Source organism: Macrotis lagotis, chromosome 1, assembly GCF_037893015.1.
Source record: "Macrotis lagotis isolate mMagLag1 chromosome 1, bilby.v1.9.chrom.fasta, whole genome shotgun sequence".
Classification (NCBI taxonomy): Eukaryota; Metazoa; Chordata; class Mammalia; order Peramelemorphia; family Peramelidae; genus Macrotis; species Macrotis lagotis.
Window position 1 is genome coordinate 913,022,026 of NC_133658.1, and position 15,541 is coordinate 913,037,566.

The 15,541-nt window shown below is 46.7% G+C and overlaps 1 protein-coding gene and 1 pseudogene across 5 annotated transcripts in view; one reads left to right on the plus strand and one right to left on the minus strand.

Moving 5' to 3' along the window:
* Positions 1–15,541, minus strand: part of LOC141509768 (uncharacterized) — a 42,796-nt gene that overhangs the window by 9,098 nt on the left and 18,157 nt on the right. The window contains exons 1-5 of one of the 5 annotated variants that reach the window (XM_074219551.1): positions 14,174–14,285; positions 12,206–12,371; positions 11,494–11,722; positions 10,329–10,417; positions 4,899–5,022 (exon numbers count right to left, since the gene is read on the minus strand). In XM_074219551.1, the coding sequence (XP_074075652.1) occupies positions 4,899–5,022; positions 10,329–10,417; positions 11,494–11,524 (244 nt within the window). In that variant the 5' untranslated portion in view covers positions 11,525–11,722; positions 12,206–12,371; positions 14,174–14,285. Of the gene's footprint in view, positions 1–4,898; positions 5,072–10,328; positions 10,418–11,493; positions 11,723–11,903; positions 11,913–12,205; positions 12,372–14,173; positions 14,290–15,541 lie in introns of those variants that run through there. The other 4 variants (XM_074219553.1, XM_074219552.1, XM_074219554.1 and 1 more) reach the window with 4 other exon arrangements.
* LOC141509791 (large ribosomal subunit protein eL32-like) lies at positions 2,983–3,389 on the plus strand (annotated as a pseudogene).

The window sequence follows — 15,541 nt, forward strand, 5'->3', positions numbered from 1 at the left end:
TGAGCTGGAGAAAGAAAGGGCCAACTACTCCATTATCTCTGCCAAGAAAATCCCAAATGAGACACAACTGAAATGACTGAACAACAACAAAACCGGTTTACAAAGGAAAATAATTACATTGAAATAAAGAGATAAATAATTCTCATCGTAATTCATAGAACCCCGGAAATCTATTAACAAGATGTCTGTGAATCTCCAAATAAGACTTCCTGGTCTAGTTGATAATGGCTTGTGGTAGCTATGTGGGTGAAAAAACAGTAACACATGTAAAACAAGCTAGGGGGTAGAATCATTAAGATGTGGAAGGGGTATGAAAGGAAAAAGAGGAGAAGGACTCTGAGGTAGTAAAATGTGAGTGGCTAGAAGGATGATAGGATGCACCAGATGAATAAGAAGGACAAGAGGAAGAACAGGGAAAGTGGGAAAGGGATGATTTCTGTTTTGGTCATACTGTGTTGGAGATGCCTGTAAGACCTTTAGGGAGAGATAGTCATTCAACAGACAGCTGACAGTGACTGTCTGGGGTTCGTAAAGACAAAAGGACTGTGATATAGTTCTGGGAATCACAAATACAATGATGTGAACATGAAGGGAGGAAGTATGGCTAGAGAAAAGAAAGGGACTAGAGCAGCTCCTTCAAGGAAACTAATAGTTAAGAGGAAGAGATAAGATGGTAATGTAGTAAAGGGTCCGACAGGTTGGAAGGGAACCAGGAAAACACAGTGACATAAAAGTCATAAGAGGAAGTATGCAGGAAAAGTGTCAGAAGTAGAAGAGGAAAAGAAAAGAAAAAGAGGAAAAAAAGTAGAAGAGAAGTCAAGAAGGATGAAAACTGAGAAGAGGTTAGCAATTAAGAAACAGCTGGTGCCCCTGGTAGGAGCAAAAGACAGTTTGCAAGGAGCTGAGAAATGAACGGGAGATGAGAAGCAGAGGTGACTTCCCCCCAGATATTTGGTTATTTAAGAGAGGAACATTATAAGATAATATCTGAAAAGGATAGTAAGGTCAACTGAATTTTCTTTCTAAGAATGAGAGACAGCTAGGTATGTCTGTAAGCAGGGAAGGAGCCAGCTATATACCGAAGGGGGGAATGAATTTGAGAGACAGAAATGATGACTGAAAAGGCTAGTGGAGGGAATAGATCAAGATCATATAAGTAGAGGAGTAAACTTGCAAAGAAGAAAAGCTATCTTTTCATCAGCAACTGGAGGCAAAGGAAATGGGAATGTAGGAGTCTCAAGTAGGGAAGATGGGAGAAAGGGGAGTTCATCACAGATGAACTCTATTGTTTCAATAAAGCACAAAGTGAGGTCTGTTCAAAGGCAGATGGGAAGAGGTAGTATTTGAAAAAAGAAGTTTGGAATAAATCTGTATAGAGAACAATACAGTCAATGAAGTAAGAATGAAAAGACTTCCCTGAAAGACTTAAATGAACTGATCCAAAGTGAAGTGAGCAGAACCACCAGAACATTATACACCGTAACAGCAATATTGTATGATGTGAAAGAAAGAAAACAAGGATCTAAGACAATTCCAGAGGATGTATTAGATAAATGCTATCCATTTTCAGAGGAAAAACTGATGGAGTCTGAATGCAGATTGAACCATATTTTTTTAACTTATTTTTCTTGGGTTGGTTTTTTTTTAATTGATATCTTCTTTTGCAACATGGCTGGTATGGAAATGTGTTTTCATGACTGTCCTGGTATAATCTATATCAAATTGTTTGCCTTCTTAAGAAGGGAGAAGGGGAGGAAGACAGAATTTAGAATTCAACATTTTAAAAGATGAATGTTTAGAATTGTTTTTCATGTAATTGGTAAAAAAAAAAATTAAAAGAAAGGACTTCCATGAAGCAGTGAGGACTGAATGAGTAATGGACCCAACAGGTACAATTGTTGGACTTTGTTCAAGGGCAGAGAAGGTGGATTGGATGAACCAGGGAAGGAATTTGACAAAATATGAGAAGCAACATTACAAGGAGAGGAATTCAAGGATCAAGTATGATATAGAGTTGAATTAACTAATTATAGGGTCAAGATTGGGAAATGGCAGAGCAAGGGTGATGAAATGGGAGAGCAGGGAGGAGTGGAGGGAAAAGGTGGGAAATGGTTACAAAAAATAAGTGAGAGGGAAAGATAGGAGGATGAGAGGCTGGGATCAGAGATAGAATTGCATTCATTCATTTGATATACATTATTAAATGCCTACTTTGTGGTAGGTACAATGCAAGGAGTCTGGAATCCAGAGTCAAAAATAAAACAGACCTTTTTATAAAAGAGCTCACATTCCATTAGGAGGTATAAATATAAAATGCACATAGAAAAATTTGGGTGGTTGAAGAGACACAATTTCTGGATTAAGAAAGTCAAATGTTTTTGAGTGATAGTGATATTTAAGGTGTGACCATTTCTATCAGTGACTGAAAAGGAGTGATGGTACAGGTCTTGCAAGTTTAGGACACTAATAAAGTGAGCATGTGATGAGCTACAGTGAAATCTCCAAGCATGTAAGCAGTTTGGGAGGAAAAGGAAGATAATGATCCTAAACTATTTGACAAAGGAAAGAAATCTCTAAGTCATTAATAATTAGACAAATTCAAAATAAAACAACTCTGAGGTTCTATTTTGTACCCAAAAATGAAAGGACAAAAATGGAAAATGACAGCTGCTTATGGGAGCTATGAAAAAGCAGGTATGTTGGCGAACTGTTTATCAATCTATGAATTGGTCCAGCCATTCTGGAAAGCAATTTGGAACAGTTCCTAAAAAGTTTTTAAACTGTGCATTCTCAGTGACATTATGATGAGATTTATGACCCAAAGAGATCAAAGAAAGAGGAAAAGGACCCATATGCATAAAAATACTTAAATCAGCACTTTTTGTGGTGGCAAATAATTAGAAACTAAGATTGCCTATCCCTTGAGGAATTGTTAAATAATTTTAGCTTTCCTTCTCTCTTTCCCTCGGTGTTTCCAGTGGAGGGATCATTATCTCTTTTCCAGCACCATGCCTGTCCTAAGACCCCTTGTGAAACCTAAAATCATCAAAAAGAAATTCATCCAACATCAGTGTGACAGATGGGTCAAGATCAAGAGAAGCTGGTGGAAACTAAGAAGCCTTGGCAACAGAGTGCGAAGGTGATTCAAGGGTCAGGTCTTGATGCCCAGTATTGATTAGGGAAGCAATAAGAAGACAAGTGGACACAGGAAGTCTTTGGTGAACAATGTCAAAGAGCTTGAAATGTTCCTGAAGAGCAACAAAGCCCACGGGGCTGCGATTGATCATGATGTTTCCTCTAAGAACTGCAAAGTCACTGTTGAGAGAGTGGCTCAGCTAGCGATCAAAACCAACCCAAAGGCTAGACTGATGAGTGAATAAAATGAATAAAAAAGCTTTGCACATTTTTATTTGTGTTAAATAAACCCTCAAACTACCAAAAAAACCAAAAACAAAACAAGTTATTGTAGATGCCTGTGCTGGCTAAAAAAAAAATTATGAGGGGGCAGCTGGGTGATTCAGTGGATAGAGCACCAGCCCTGGAGTCAGGAGGACCTGAGTTCAAATGTGGACTCAGACAATAAATAATGACCTTAACCCCATTGCCTTGCAGAAACCAAAAAAAAATTATTAAAGGGGCATTTTCAGAGGAACCTAGGATGACTGATACAGAATAATGTTAGAAAAATCAGGAGAAAGTTAATACAATGACAAGAAGATGATAAAGACAAACAACTTTTTGCTGTTGTTTTTTGGTTTGTTTTTTTTATGGGGCAATGGGGTTAAGTGACTCACCCAAGGTCACACAGCTAGGCAATTATTTAGTACCTTAGACTGGATTTGAATTCAGAGCCTCCTGACTCCAGGGCTGGTGCTCTATCTACCACACCATCTAGCTGTCCCAAGAGAAACAACTCTGAAAGATTTAGAGACTGATGGATGTAATCACTGATCACAACTCTAGAAGGCTCATCATTAAACATGTTGTTCACCTCCTGACAGAGAGACAAAAGGCTCAGAGGGCAAAATGAGACTTATTGGGGCGGGGGGGGGCACACAGAAATGGTAAATGTGGGAATGTTTTATTTAACCAGACATGTTTGTAACAGGATTTGTTTTTTTTTTCTTTGCTCAGTAGAGGTGCAGGGAAGTGGGAGGGAGAGAAAAAGTTTCATTGATTGAAAAAAATGAAATTAAATTAAAAAAAAAAAGAGCCTGACATGACCTGTTTGTGATGCTCTTTGTGATGTCTACTTCTTTCCCTAGAGTTTCACTAACCATTGCTCTAATAATACGCAAGCAACATTGGACTTACTGTCCTACACTTTACTAACTCCATTCTCTTCTCTTTTGTGAAAATAAAGATCATGAAGATCAAATAAGCTGACATATGCAAAATATCTAAAAAATTTTTAAATGAGAGCTATCATTACAATTGTTAATTATTATGGGGATACCTTTCAATTCACTGCCAGTTCCTCTTTCTTCAGGGCAAAGAAGGAATGTTGGAAAAGCAAAAGGAGGGACAAAAGTCTTGGGAAGGACTGCTGGCATTCCAGCCAATTATGGGAGAATAGGGAAGTTGACTTTACTCAGAAGGAAAATTAGTTCATCTCTGGCCCAGTCACTACTTCTGAAGCTGGAACCCTTCATGTCTTCAAGTATCTGCACTGGGTAGACCTTTGACCAGAGGAAACAGAATGAACTAACACAATAAAGACACTGACTTACCAGGATCAGAGAATAGAAACATTTGATAGCTTGGCCTTAGATAATTTTGGAATGTTACACGTACTTTTAAAACTTCTCTGCAAATGAAACCAAAACTCAACTAAGGAGCCCAAAGCTCGCCCTGTGCTCTTTCTGCCCAATGGGCAGTCGCTGGAAGTCTGTCCTTACCCAGGGAAGCAAAGTTGTTGTAGTTCTCCAGCATCACATCCCTGTAGAGGTCCCTCTGATCAGGGCCCAGATGTCGCCATTCTTCTTGAGTAAAGTCCACGGCCACATCTTTGAATGTCACTGACTGTGGAAACATCAGACAATCTTCCTTAGCCAGAGACCTTCCCTGATGCCTGTAGGCACAGGAGTTGAATAAAAGCTTATTGATTAGCTGACGCATTGGCATGGATCTTGTAGAAGATAGGAAGTTGGCAGAATGAAGAGGAATTGGTTTGCTCAATGTGGAAGGTTGGAAAATGCTATGCTCTAGTAAATAAATAGTCCTCAAGATCACAGAAATTAATAATTGAAAGGAACCTCAGGCCCACCCAACAAAACAGAATCCCCACTGTAATAGTGATGAGTTTTCATCCTATAAAGCACATAGAAGCTTCTAGCTAGTGCAGTGGATTGACAACTGGATTTGAGCTTCAGACACTTATTAGCTGTGTGAGCTGGGTCAAGTTACCCTCCCTCTCTTGGCTTTAGTTTCCTCAAAAGTAAAATGGGGATAGTAACACCATCCTTACAGGATTGTTGTGAGGATCAAATGTCAATACTTTGCAAACTTTAATGGATATATGAATATTAGCAATTATCATCATCCAGCAAAGAACCTAAAATCTGAAGAGGAGGAGAGAAAACTCATCATTTCTCCAGGCATGCTTGGAGAGATCTAATCTTTAGGAAATTCTCCCTGACCCCAGTTTTGTCCATTTGAGTCACATGAAACAAGCCTAACCACCTTCCCCAGCCCTCCCCCCCATCCCATGCTATCCCTTTAAATATTTGGATTTGATGGTCCTTTCCTCCAGACTAAACACAGCCGGCTCCTTTAGCTGATCCTCTTGAGACAAATAGGCTCCAGGCCTTCCATCATTTTAGTCGCCCTCCTCTGGATACTCTTCAGGTAATCAGCCTCCTCTTTTAATTGTAGCCCCAGACCTGAACACAAAACTCTAACTGCGTTCTGACAAAGGCAAGAGTTAGGAGACTCCTGGCAGCCTGAGATGGCATTCACTTTTTGGCTGCCACGTCTCATTGCTGACTCATATTGACTTATGGTCTACTAAAATCCCCAGACATTTTTCAAACTGCCGCCTTTCCACGTCTCTCCCATCTGGTATTGACTCTTCTATGTCCAAGTACAAGATTTTACATTTCTTTCTCTTGAATTTCACCTTATTTGCTCTAGCCCATGCCCTACCTGGGAAGAACCTTTAAGCCTTGACTACCATCCAGGGTGTTAGCTCTAGCTTCATGTCAGCCAAAACTTTGAGGAGTTGGCCATATCTGCCTGTATCTAAGTCACTGATAAAAAATGCTAAGGCTGGCATAATCCTGGGGCATTACATGGAGATCTCCTGCCAATGGAACCACTAACAACAACTTTTCAGGTTCAATGATTGTTGAATTGGCCATCTGATTGTATGCTCCTCTAAGCCACATCTGTCCATCTAATTCACAAGAATAGTATGAGCTATTCTATCAAAACTTTGCTAAAACCTCAGGAAACCATCTCCATAGCAATCTATTCACTTCTTATGTTAATAATTCTGTCACAAAAAGGAAATGACATTAGTGGGCTCTCAAAGCCAACCTCCCTTTTTGTAATGACCATTTCCCTTTCTAAAGTTTATTGATGATTTGTTCTAGAATGTTTCCAGGAGTCAAATCAAGTTCACTGGTCTAACATATGAAAGTCATCACTACATTTGCTCTTCTCCAGTCTTTCGGAACCTCTCTGTGAGTTTTTGGATATCCTTGACAGTGGCTCAGAAGTCCCACTAGCCAGTTCTTTCAGGACCCAGGGATTTAGCTCATCTGGGCCAGTTGACTCATCAAGGACAGATAGGTGCTCTCCTACTACTTCCTTACTTATCTTGGGCATCAGCTCCCTGTTAGGCATCTTGCTTCCTTCATTCCCAAAGTAATGGTCATTCTCCTTTGTAGAGGAACCAGAAATAAAGATAGGCCTGGGGTCTGCCTCCTCTCTTTCTTATCAGATATCATCCTCCTACCTAAACGGTAAAAGTCCAGCCCTTGGCAGATCCTCCTCTTTTCTTCTAATACAGTTACTGAATATTCACTTACGACATGACTCGCTTTGTACCATGACTGTATGGCCACTGGGATACTTTTTAACATGACTTTGGCCTCTCATAATCTCTGTCTCGCTTTGTCTCTCTCTGTCTCAGGCCTTTCTTTGTTTCAAGTATCCACAGGTCAAACCTCCTTCACATGTTCCCCGCAACCCAAATACTCCAACACACGCTTCTTAGGCATCGAGTGATGTGAAGAGGTGCACAGGGTTACAATCTAGCAGGGAGAGGTACAAAAATGAAAACGTCCCTCCACAGAGTGCATCTTTTCCTATGGAGGCTGACAGCTCTTACAAATGCTGTATGAGAATGGGAAGGTCAGCTGCGCAGTCCTCCGATGCCCTAAGCCTGGCTAAAATGCTTCGGCAGAAGGAGCTTCCTCTTTACAGTTCTTCCCTATGCCAAGGAAACCACAGGTTCAGACCCCCCCCACACACACACACAACGGGAGAGATGTGTAACAAATGGCAAAATTCACTGAAGGCATAGACTCAGGAGTCACTGGGAAGTAAGAGAAAAGCCCTCAAAGCATGAACAGGAAATCACCAGGCAGAGGTGGAGGTCATTCTAGAGTTCTAGAATACAGAGTCCACACAAAGCAATGACCATGGGTAGGAAGTGACCTCAAAGGTCATCTGGTCCCTGACCAAGAATCCCCAAGAAGCATCATTGCTTGAAAGCCCCCTAGGGAGGGAGAGCTTGGGGCTTCATTCAAACGTGGCATGGCTCAGGTTATTTCCTGCAGGCTGAGTCTTACGCTGGTGCTTCAGGCTCTGGACTGGGAAAAAAGCCAACTGGTCCAGCCACTGACCAGAACGAGTCCATTAATCTTAGCATGCACAGAGTCCTCAACAAGGCCAAAGTACAGATTCAACGGCACGTGGCTCTGCTGTCTCTCGTTGGCCATCCTGGTCTGAAAAACCAGGAGGAAGGGCTCCTGCCTCTCGTACTGAGCTACCAGGAAGCTCTATCGGTGGATGGAGCCTGTAATTCTCAAGGATGGTTTTAAGGTCTTTGAAAGGAAAACCAACCTGGCCTGAGTGGACCAGGGCATGAAAATGATCTGCCGCCACATCAACGAATCCAATCCACATCATGACAAGAATCCTTTATTAAACATGAAAAGCATTTAGCCAGCCTTTTCTTCAAGGCTTCAGGACCCCCGGCACCCACCACTCCTTAATGTGGTCCCCTGACTTGAAGACAGCTCTAATTAGTAGGAATTCTTTGCCTGAGCCTTAAATTTACATCTTTGGAAATTCTCAGAATCCCTTGAAATTATTCTGCCCTTTGCTCAGAGTCTTGTGCTTGTCTCATTTTCTCATCTCTCCTCCCTGTCCAGGTTGGGGGATCAGGAAAGAAACTTTTTTTTTTTTTTGCTTTTTTGTACAAAGAGTAGTTTCAATGTATTCTTTAGCTACTTTGTAATTAGATTTTTCTACTTAAATTTTTTTTAAAAGGAGTATCAAAAGGCATATAAATAACTTTGCAAACCTTAATATATTACTGTGAAACGTTTACTGATTTTGAGGCGGCCAGGTGGCACAGTGGATAGAGTACTGCCCTGGAGTCAGGAGGACCTGAGTTCAAATCCTAACACTTAGTAATTGCTTATCTGTGTGGCCTTGGGCAAGCTACTTAATTAAGCCCATTGACTTGCAAAACCTAAAAAAAAATGTTTACTGATTCTATCCTCCCAGCTGCCTGTACTGTCCCCATCTTCCCTCCCCCAAATGACCATTTATTAATCTTGGATATAACGTGTATCTATCCTTATTTATGGACATGTGCGTCCCTAATAGACCATGAGCTCCTGCTCCTTAAGGGCAGGGACTGTTTCATTTTTGTCTTTGTATGCCTAGCCCCCAGGGTAGTAAAACAGAGAAAAACAAATGCTAACAGTAACAGAAAAGTGGAAATGTCTCCACAAAGTAATACTTTGGGTATTACATAGGGTACTTTCTATGTACCAGTTTCAAAGCTAAGTGTTTCACAAATATTTTCTTATTTGATCCTCACAAGGAGCAGAGGGAGGTGCTATTATGCCCATTTCACAGATGAGGGAGTTAAATGACTTGCCCAAGTCACACAGCTAATAAAGTGTCTGAGGTGGAATTTGAACTCAGATCTTCCTGCCGCTTGAATCCATTTCTCTATTCACTGGGTCACCTGCTTGAAGTGAACATAAAGATCAAATGCAACGGCAGGGTAATGAATCACTTTTTCACTGCTAATGGATATTTTTAACTATAACGCTAATTAGATAAAGTCAAAGAAGGAAAAGGGAGAGAGACACTTGTGAGACCCGGTTGTTTCCTACTCTGCCCAGCAGAGGCATTGGCCACCTGCATACAAGGTTGTGCTCCCTCCATCGCAGCTCCCTGCGTGGTGGGATTTGCTCCCTTGTCTGGGTTTTCAGATATTATCTAGGAACAGGGATTATTGGGAAGTGAATGGAGCGTATAAAGAAAAACACATTAATGAAGCATTTTTTTCAAATACTCTCGCTGAATTTCTTAGATTGCAGTCTTTTACTCAGGACAAAGTAAACAGGAGGTTTAATCAAGGAGACCTTGGGTCCATCAAGGTGAACAAGGGTGCAAGAACAAGAGAGGAACATAACCCGTGGTAAGGAAAGAACATTGAACTGAGAGGCCAGAGACCCTAGTTTGAGGCCATAGCCAGCGGACTGAGTCCATATTCACCAGTGAAAACTGGTGACGCTGGGAAAGACACTTCACTCTTGGTTGGACCCTGTTGTATGTACTGTATTCCCTTAGGAGAGCTGGAGGTCCATGAGAGCAGGGACTGCTTCACTTTTCTGGTTGGACCACAATGATTTGGTATTTAATTAATGGGCATTCACTCATTCATTCTTCGGCTCAGTCCTATATAAATGTCTCATTATTTGGATTGTTCTTATTATTCTATGTCAAATGAGAATTTCGAACTGGGTGCTCTCTCTCTCTCTCTCTCTCTCTCTCTCTTCAGGGTAATGGGTTAAGTGTCTTGCCCAAGGTCATCCAGCTAGAGAATTATTGTCTGAGGCTGGATTTGAACTCAGGTCCTCCTGACTCCACTGTGCCACCTTGCTGCCCCAGGGTGATCTCTCATGGCCCTTCTAGCTTGACACCATGAACTTGTCACTACTTCTGGAAGAGGAGTCGGCCTCCAGGTTCTGGATGTGACTTGACTGAATGTGAATCAAAAAAAAAAAAAAGGGAACAGAATAGGCCTGAGTTCTTGAGAACAGAGGTGATGTTTTAGGAAAGTGAAAGCTCCAACTTACCTGGGATCTGGTGGTCAGAAGTCCAGAGGTCATGGCTTGTTTTCCCTCTTTCTTCTCCTCTATGTTCCTCTCTTGGGACAGGGCAGAGTCTTGAGAAAGAGACAGGGTGGGGGGGGGGGGGAGGAGAAAAAAGAGCTCACGATGGAGGCCAGTGGCAGCGGGCAACTTCCAAACCAAGCACAATGGGATCTCCAGATGGCGGTTAGGTGCCATACTGTTAGCTCTGTCCACTTGTCTGGTTTCTCAGGGACTATTATTGACAAAATACGTAATACTTGATAAAAAACCATTGGCCTGGACTGACAACAACAAAAATCACTACTCCTCATCGTCTTGTGAGAAAAAAATGAAAAGTTGTAGGTTAGATGACTGTGTCCTTAAAGAGACAGAATCAGTTGAATGAGTAGACCCAACTCTTTTTTTGTTGTTGATTTTTGCAAGGCAAATGGGCTCAAAGTGACTTGCCCAAGGTCACACAACTAGGTAGTTGTTAAGTGATTGAGGCTGAATTTGAACTCTGGTACTCCTGACTCCAGGGCAGGTGCTCTATCCATTGCGCTACCTTGTCGCCTTTTAGACCCAACTCTTAATAAGAGTGATGACAGGAGGGAGGGCTCCAATGTAGTGTCATAGGGTTCTGTCCCTGATGTAGTCAGCATTTTCATCAACGACTGGCAAAAGGCCTACGTGGAAGGTTTATCAAATTAATTAGCCGAGGGAAATTTCCAAAGTTGGGAGTGACAGGTAACAATAGAAATGTATTCAATACTTATCACATTAAGAATGTGGTTAAAAAAAATAGGGTCTGTCTGTGCTGAAGGAGCTTACAGACCAGTTAACAAGATGCAGGGTGGGGGGGCTGGCCCTGAGCCCCTCTATCAGTCCTGTATCTACTAGGCTACCATCTTCCCTTCTGCTCGATCCTGGTCCAACCAAGCCTGCGCAACCAGCCCAGGATCTTGTTGCCACACTATAAGAAAGCCACTGACCAGTGAAGACATGGAGGGTGACCAGCGCCTGGAAAACCCAGGAGAGAAAACCTGTCGGGAGGTGCCATTTCTGGCCCTGCCCTTTGAGGGTCACCTTGGTCGGTCTTCACAACAGTACCTGTTCATCCCCTCGCCAACCCCGTGCCAACCTGCTCCCCGAACCCCTTAAGCCTCACCTTTCTCAAGCCTTTGGCTCAAATTGTCCATGGTCGCCTCTGCCTCCTTTCCTAAGTGCTCTGGGGTTCGTGCAGGGACCAGATCCCAAAGGATCCCGTTCTTGAACTAGTGGCTGCCTGGAGGTGCTGGGAGAGCTCCGTGGAGCCGAGTCTCCTCCTTCTCTGGATCCCTGCTCCCCAAGGATGCAGCCCTTCCCCATCTGGGGTCCCAGGACCTTCTTTCACCTTCCTGGAGACTCAAAAGAGGGGTCACTTTAGTTGGAACAGTCACACTGCCTCCTCAGCAGGGAATGCTTCCTATGAGAAACAACTCATGGGAGGGCCTAAAGCTGGACTTCTAATTGGGAGGACCTGGGTTCAAATCCTCCATTTGGACCTTGGGCAAGTCCCTTCACCCTGCTGAGCCTCACTTTCCTCATCTGTAAAACTAGAATGAGAGGCAGTGTAAAAGGGTTGGGATGACCCCAGTTCAAATCCTGACTGCCACATATTGGCTGTGTGACCTTGGACAAGTCACTTGAACGCTAATCCCCCAGGCAGCCTTCCAAGATCACAGCAGTTACGGATGCTCTCTACTGGGAGAAGAGTTTCCTCACAACTCTTATGTCAAGGAAGCCACAGCCTGGGGTCATCCACCCAAGTGGGATCTCCCCCCACCCCAAGGGTCCTGGGAAGATCAAGTGAGATAGCAAATGGAAAGTGCTTTACATACCTTCAGTGGGGGTCAGAGGTGATTCTCATTCCCCTTGGCAGTCATCAGCACTTGGGGTCACGGGGACCCCCATCACTCAGGCCCCTCCACCGACGCCTTGGACGAACAAAGGCGCTTCATCCATTCCACAAACAGTCAACGTGCTCACCCTTGGTGTGAGGCTGGCCTAGAAAAATCGTAAATAGGAGAAATGAAGTTTATTGGGGGCCAAACCTGTTCCCTTTAGGGTCTGGACCCTATCTTGGACCACTAGAACCTGGGAGTCCTGAGTGTGGGTGAGTCCTTCTCTGGAGGCAGATTGCAGCCCACCTCTCTTTTTCCTCTGCTTGATGTTTAGAGACCCGTCCATGGTGGAACTCAGCCCAGCATTGGCAGGATCAGCACTCCACCCCCTGCCAAGCCTTATCCTAGCCCTCCCACTGGGAGGAAGCTCCAGGAGGGCAGGAAAGGTTTCATTTTTGCCTTTTTCTCCCTAGGACCAGCGCAGTGAGTAAGAAGGACGGCTAGGTGGTGTAGTGAATAGAGCACCTGGAGTCAGGAGGACCTGAGTTCAAATTTGACCTAAAACACTTAATAATTACCTGGCTGTGTGGCCTTGGGCAAGCCACTTAACCCCATTGCTTTGCTAAGAAAAGAAAAGAGAAATAACTGAGGGGCGGCAGGTGGCAGAATCACTCGCCCCCCAGCTCTGGGCCGGAGCTCGCCCAACCTGGCCTCTTCCCTTCAGACACCCCAGGCCTCGGCCTCCCCCCTTCCCCTGGGCCGACTGCCCCTTCCAGCCCCCCTGGGGTCCAGGTACCTGCCCCTGTCCTCCAGAGCCCCCCATCTCCCGTCCCAACCTCCGACACGACTCCCCAGTCTCCTCTGCTGTTCCACAGTGTGACAACAGGGCTTGAACCCCAGCCCCCAACCACCGCAACTTCCTTTTGGGCTGAAAGGTCTCTCTATTGAGAGGCAGAGGAAGGAGAGAGAGCCGAGGGGAGAGGCAGGGTGGCACCCGAGGCGGGGTGGTACCAGAGGCGGGGTGGCACCAGAGGCGGGGTGGCACCCGAGGCGGGGTGGCACCCGAGGCGGGGTGGCACCCGAGGCGGGGTGGCACCAGAAGCGAGGGCTCTGCTCCCCGAAGCCCCTGGCACGGCCTTCGGGCTCACCACCATCTCCCGCTCGTCCCCAGAAGCTCTGAGGACTTGTGGCCCAGGTCTGGGCAGGAGGGCCGGGCAGGGGCCCTGGCTTCAGTGCCACCGGGCGTCCCCTCCACAGCCGGGGAGGTCTTCGTGTCAGACACGGGGCCCCCCAGGAATCCCTGCCCCCCAGCTTCCGTCCCCAGTTTCCAACTTGCCTTCCCTGGGAAGGAACTTTGTGGCTCTTGTTTGGTGCCAGGGCTGGGGAACAAGGGTCTGGGGCCGGATTTGAACCCGGGTCCTCGCGACTCCGGCCCCCCAAACCCCCTTTTTGTAAACAAACATGCGTCGTCAAGCAAAAAGCCCCCCAGGAAGAATGGTCAGGCTGGGGAGGGAACTTGGGGTCCCCCCGGGGGTCAGCCCGGCGTTCCTCTCAAGGACACCCGCGCTGTCCCCCAAGGCCGCCCCAGGGGCAGCGGGGTGCGGGTCCCCGATGGGCTGATGTGGGGGGGCCCTGCCTCAGTTTCCCTGCCTCGTCCAGCCGCCGCCCCCCGCCCCGGGGCCCTCCCCCGGGGGGGGCAGGGGGGCGACCTCGGGGTCTCCACCACCTCGGGCCCCCCCAGGCGAGGCTTCGGGGCGTCGTGTTTAGGGGGACACGCCCCCCCGAGAGGCCGGGCCACGCGCCCCGCAGCCTCGGGCGGAGGCGGGACTCGAACCCAGGGCTGCTGCTCGGGAAGCCGAGGCGGGAGGCGCCGCGGCCCGGTTCCGCCCCCCCCCCCCCCCACACGTTGTCACACTCCCGCCCGCGCACACGCGCACTGCGCCCCCCCCCCCCCCGCCCGCTCACCTGCAGCCCCAGGGCCACCCGCGAACAAAGGCCCCAACGCGCGGCCTCCTAGCGACTGCGCCTGCGCACGCACAGGCCAGAGACTACAGCCCCCACAATGCCACGAGGCTCGGCCATCTTGCCAGCCTCCGAGTTCGAGGCCTTCGGGAAATGGAGTCTTCCGCCGCGAAGCCCGCCGGGAGGACGATCGCGCGGACTTCCCCGAGCCTTTCCTTGGACTACATTTCCCAGCAGTCCAGCCGGGGCCCCTTCACTCTCTGCTTGACGCACCCCTCTCCCCGTGTCCCCGACGGCCTTTGGAAGGCCCCGGCCCCTCCGCTCCTCGCCCCTCTCCTCGCCCCTTCCCTGCCGAGCCTCGGCTGCCTCCCGCCCGGCCTGCTGGTCTACCCGCCTCGGCGCGTGGCCCGGACAGGGGAGGCCCGCGGCGCCCCCCGCCCGCACCGCCGGCGCCCACCCTGGTCAGGCCCGCGGCGGCGGGAGGGAACCGGAGACGGTGCACAGCACGGGGCCCCAGGGCCCGGGCCGGGCCCGCTGCTCCCGGGAGCTGATGCCCGGGAAGCGGCGCGGCCGGCGTTGGCAATGGCGGCTCGGCCCAGTCATGCGCAATCCAGGAAACCCCAAAGGGCCGGTGATGGGAACCGAGGCCCGCTCCGGGGCCGCAGCTTTCCGCAAGGGCTTACTGTGTTCTTGCTAGTAAGAATACGTCTTGCTTGATTGCACGCGGATCGCATCAGATTCCTCTCCAAGAGAGGGATGACGAAAAGGAGGGTGATAATTTGCAACTCAGAACTTTATATTTTATTTTTTATTAGGATTATTATTTTTGCAAGGCAAATGGGGTTAAGTGGCTTGCCCAAGGCCACACAGCTAGGTAATTATTAAGTGTCTGAACCCAGATTTGAACCCAGGTACTCCTGACTCCAGGGCCGGTGCTCTGTCCACTGCACGGCCTAGCCGCGCCTGCATTTGACTTTGATGGAGTTGAATGCTGCCTTCTTTGAAGCGGACCAACTATCCTGCTGGTAAACCCAGTAGAGTTCTTGGATTTTTTGTTCAGCAGCTTGTGAGCCACTAAAAGTTTCCTCCTCCTCCCTCCCCCCACCTCCCCAATCAATTTAATAATTTAATTATTCTTTATTAAGAGAACTTAAAAGGCAAACAACTGTTTTGACTGTCAACAGGAAGTTTTTATTTTAGCAAAGAGAAAATGAAGGAGATAACAGTTGATGCTTTAGAAGAAATTCATGGCCACATCATTTTTCTAAATTCATTTAATTGCCCTGGAGTTTTACATTTAAACAGGTTGGTTATAAAATAGTCCCTCTTTGCCCAACTAGGGACCTCCCTTTAAGACTGGGAATAGCTGTC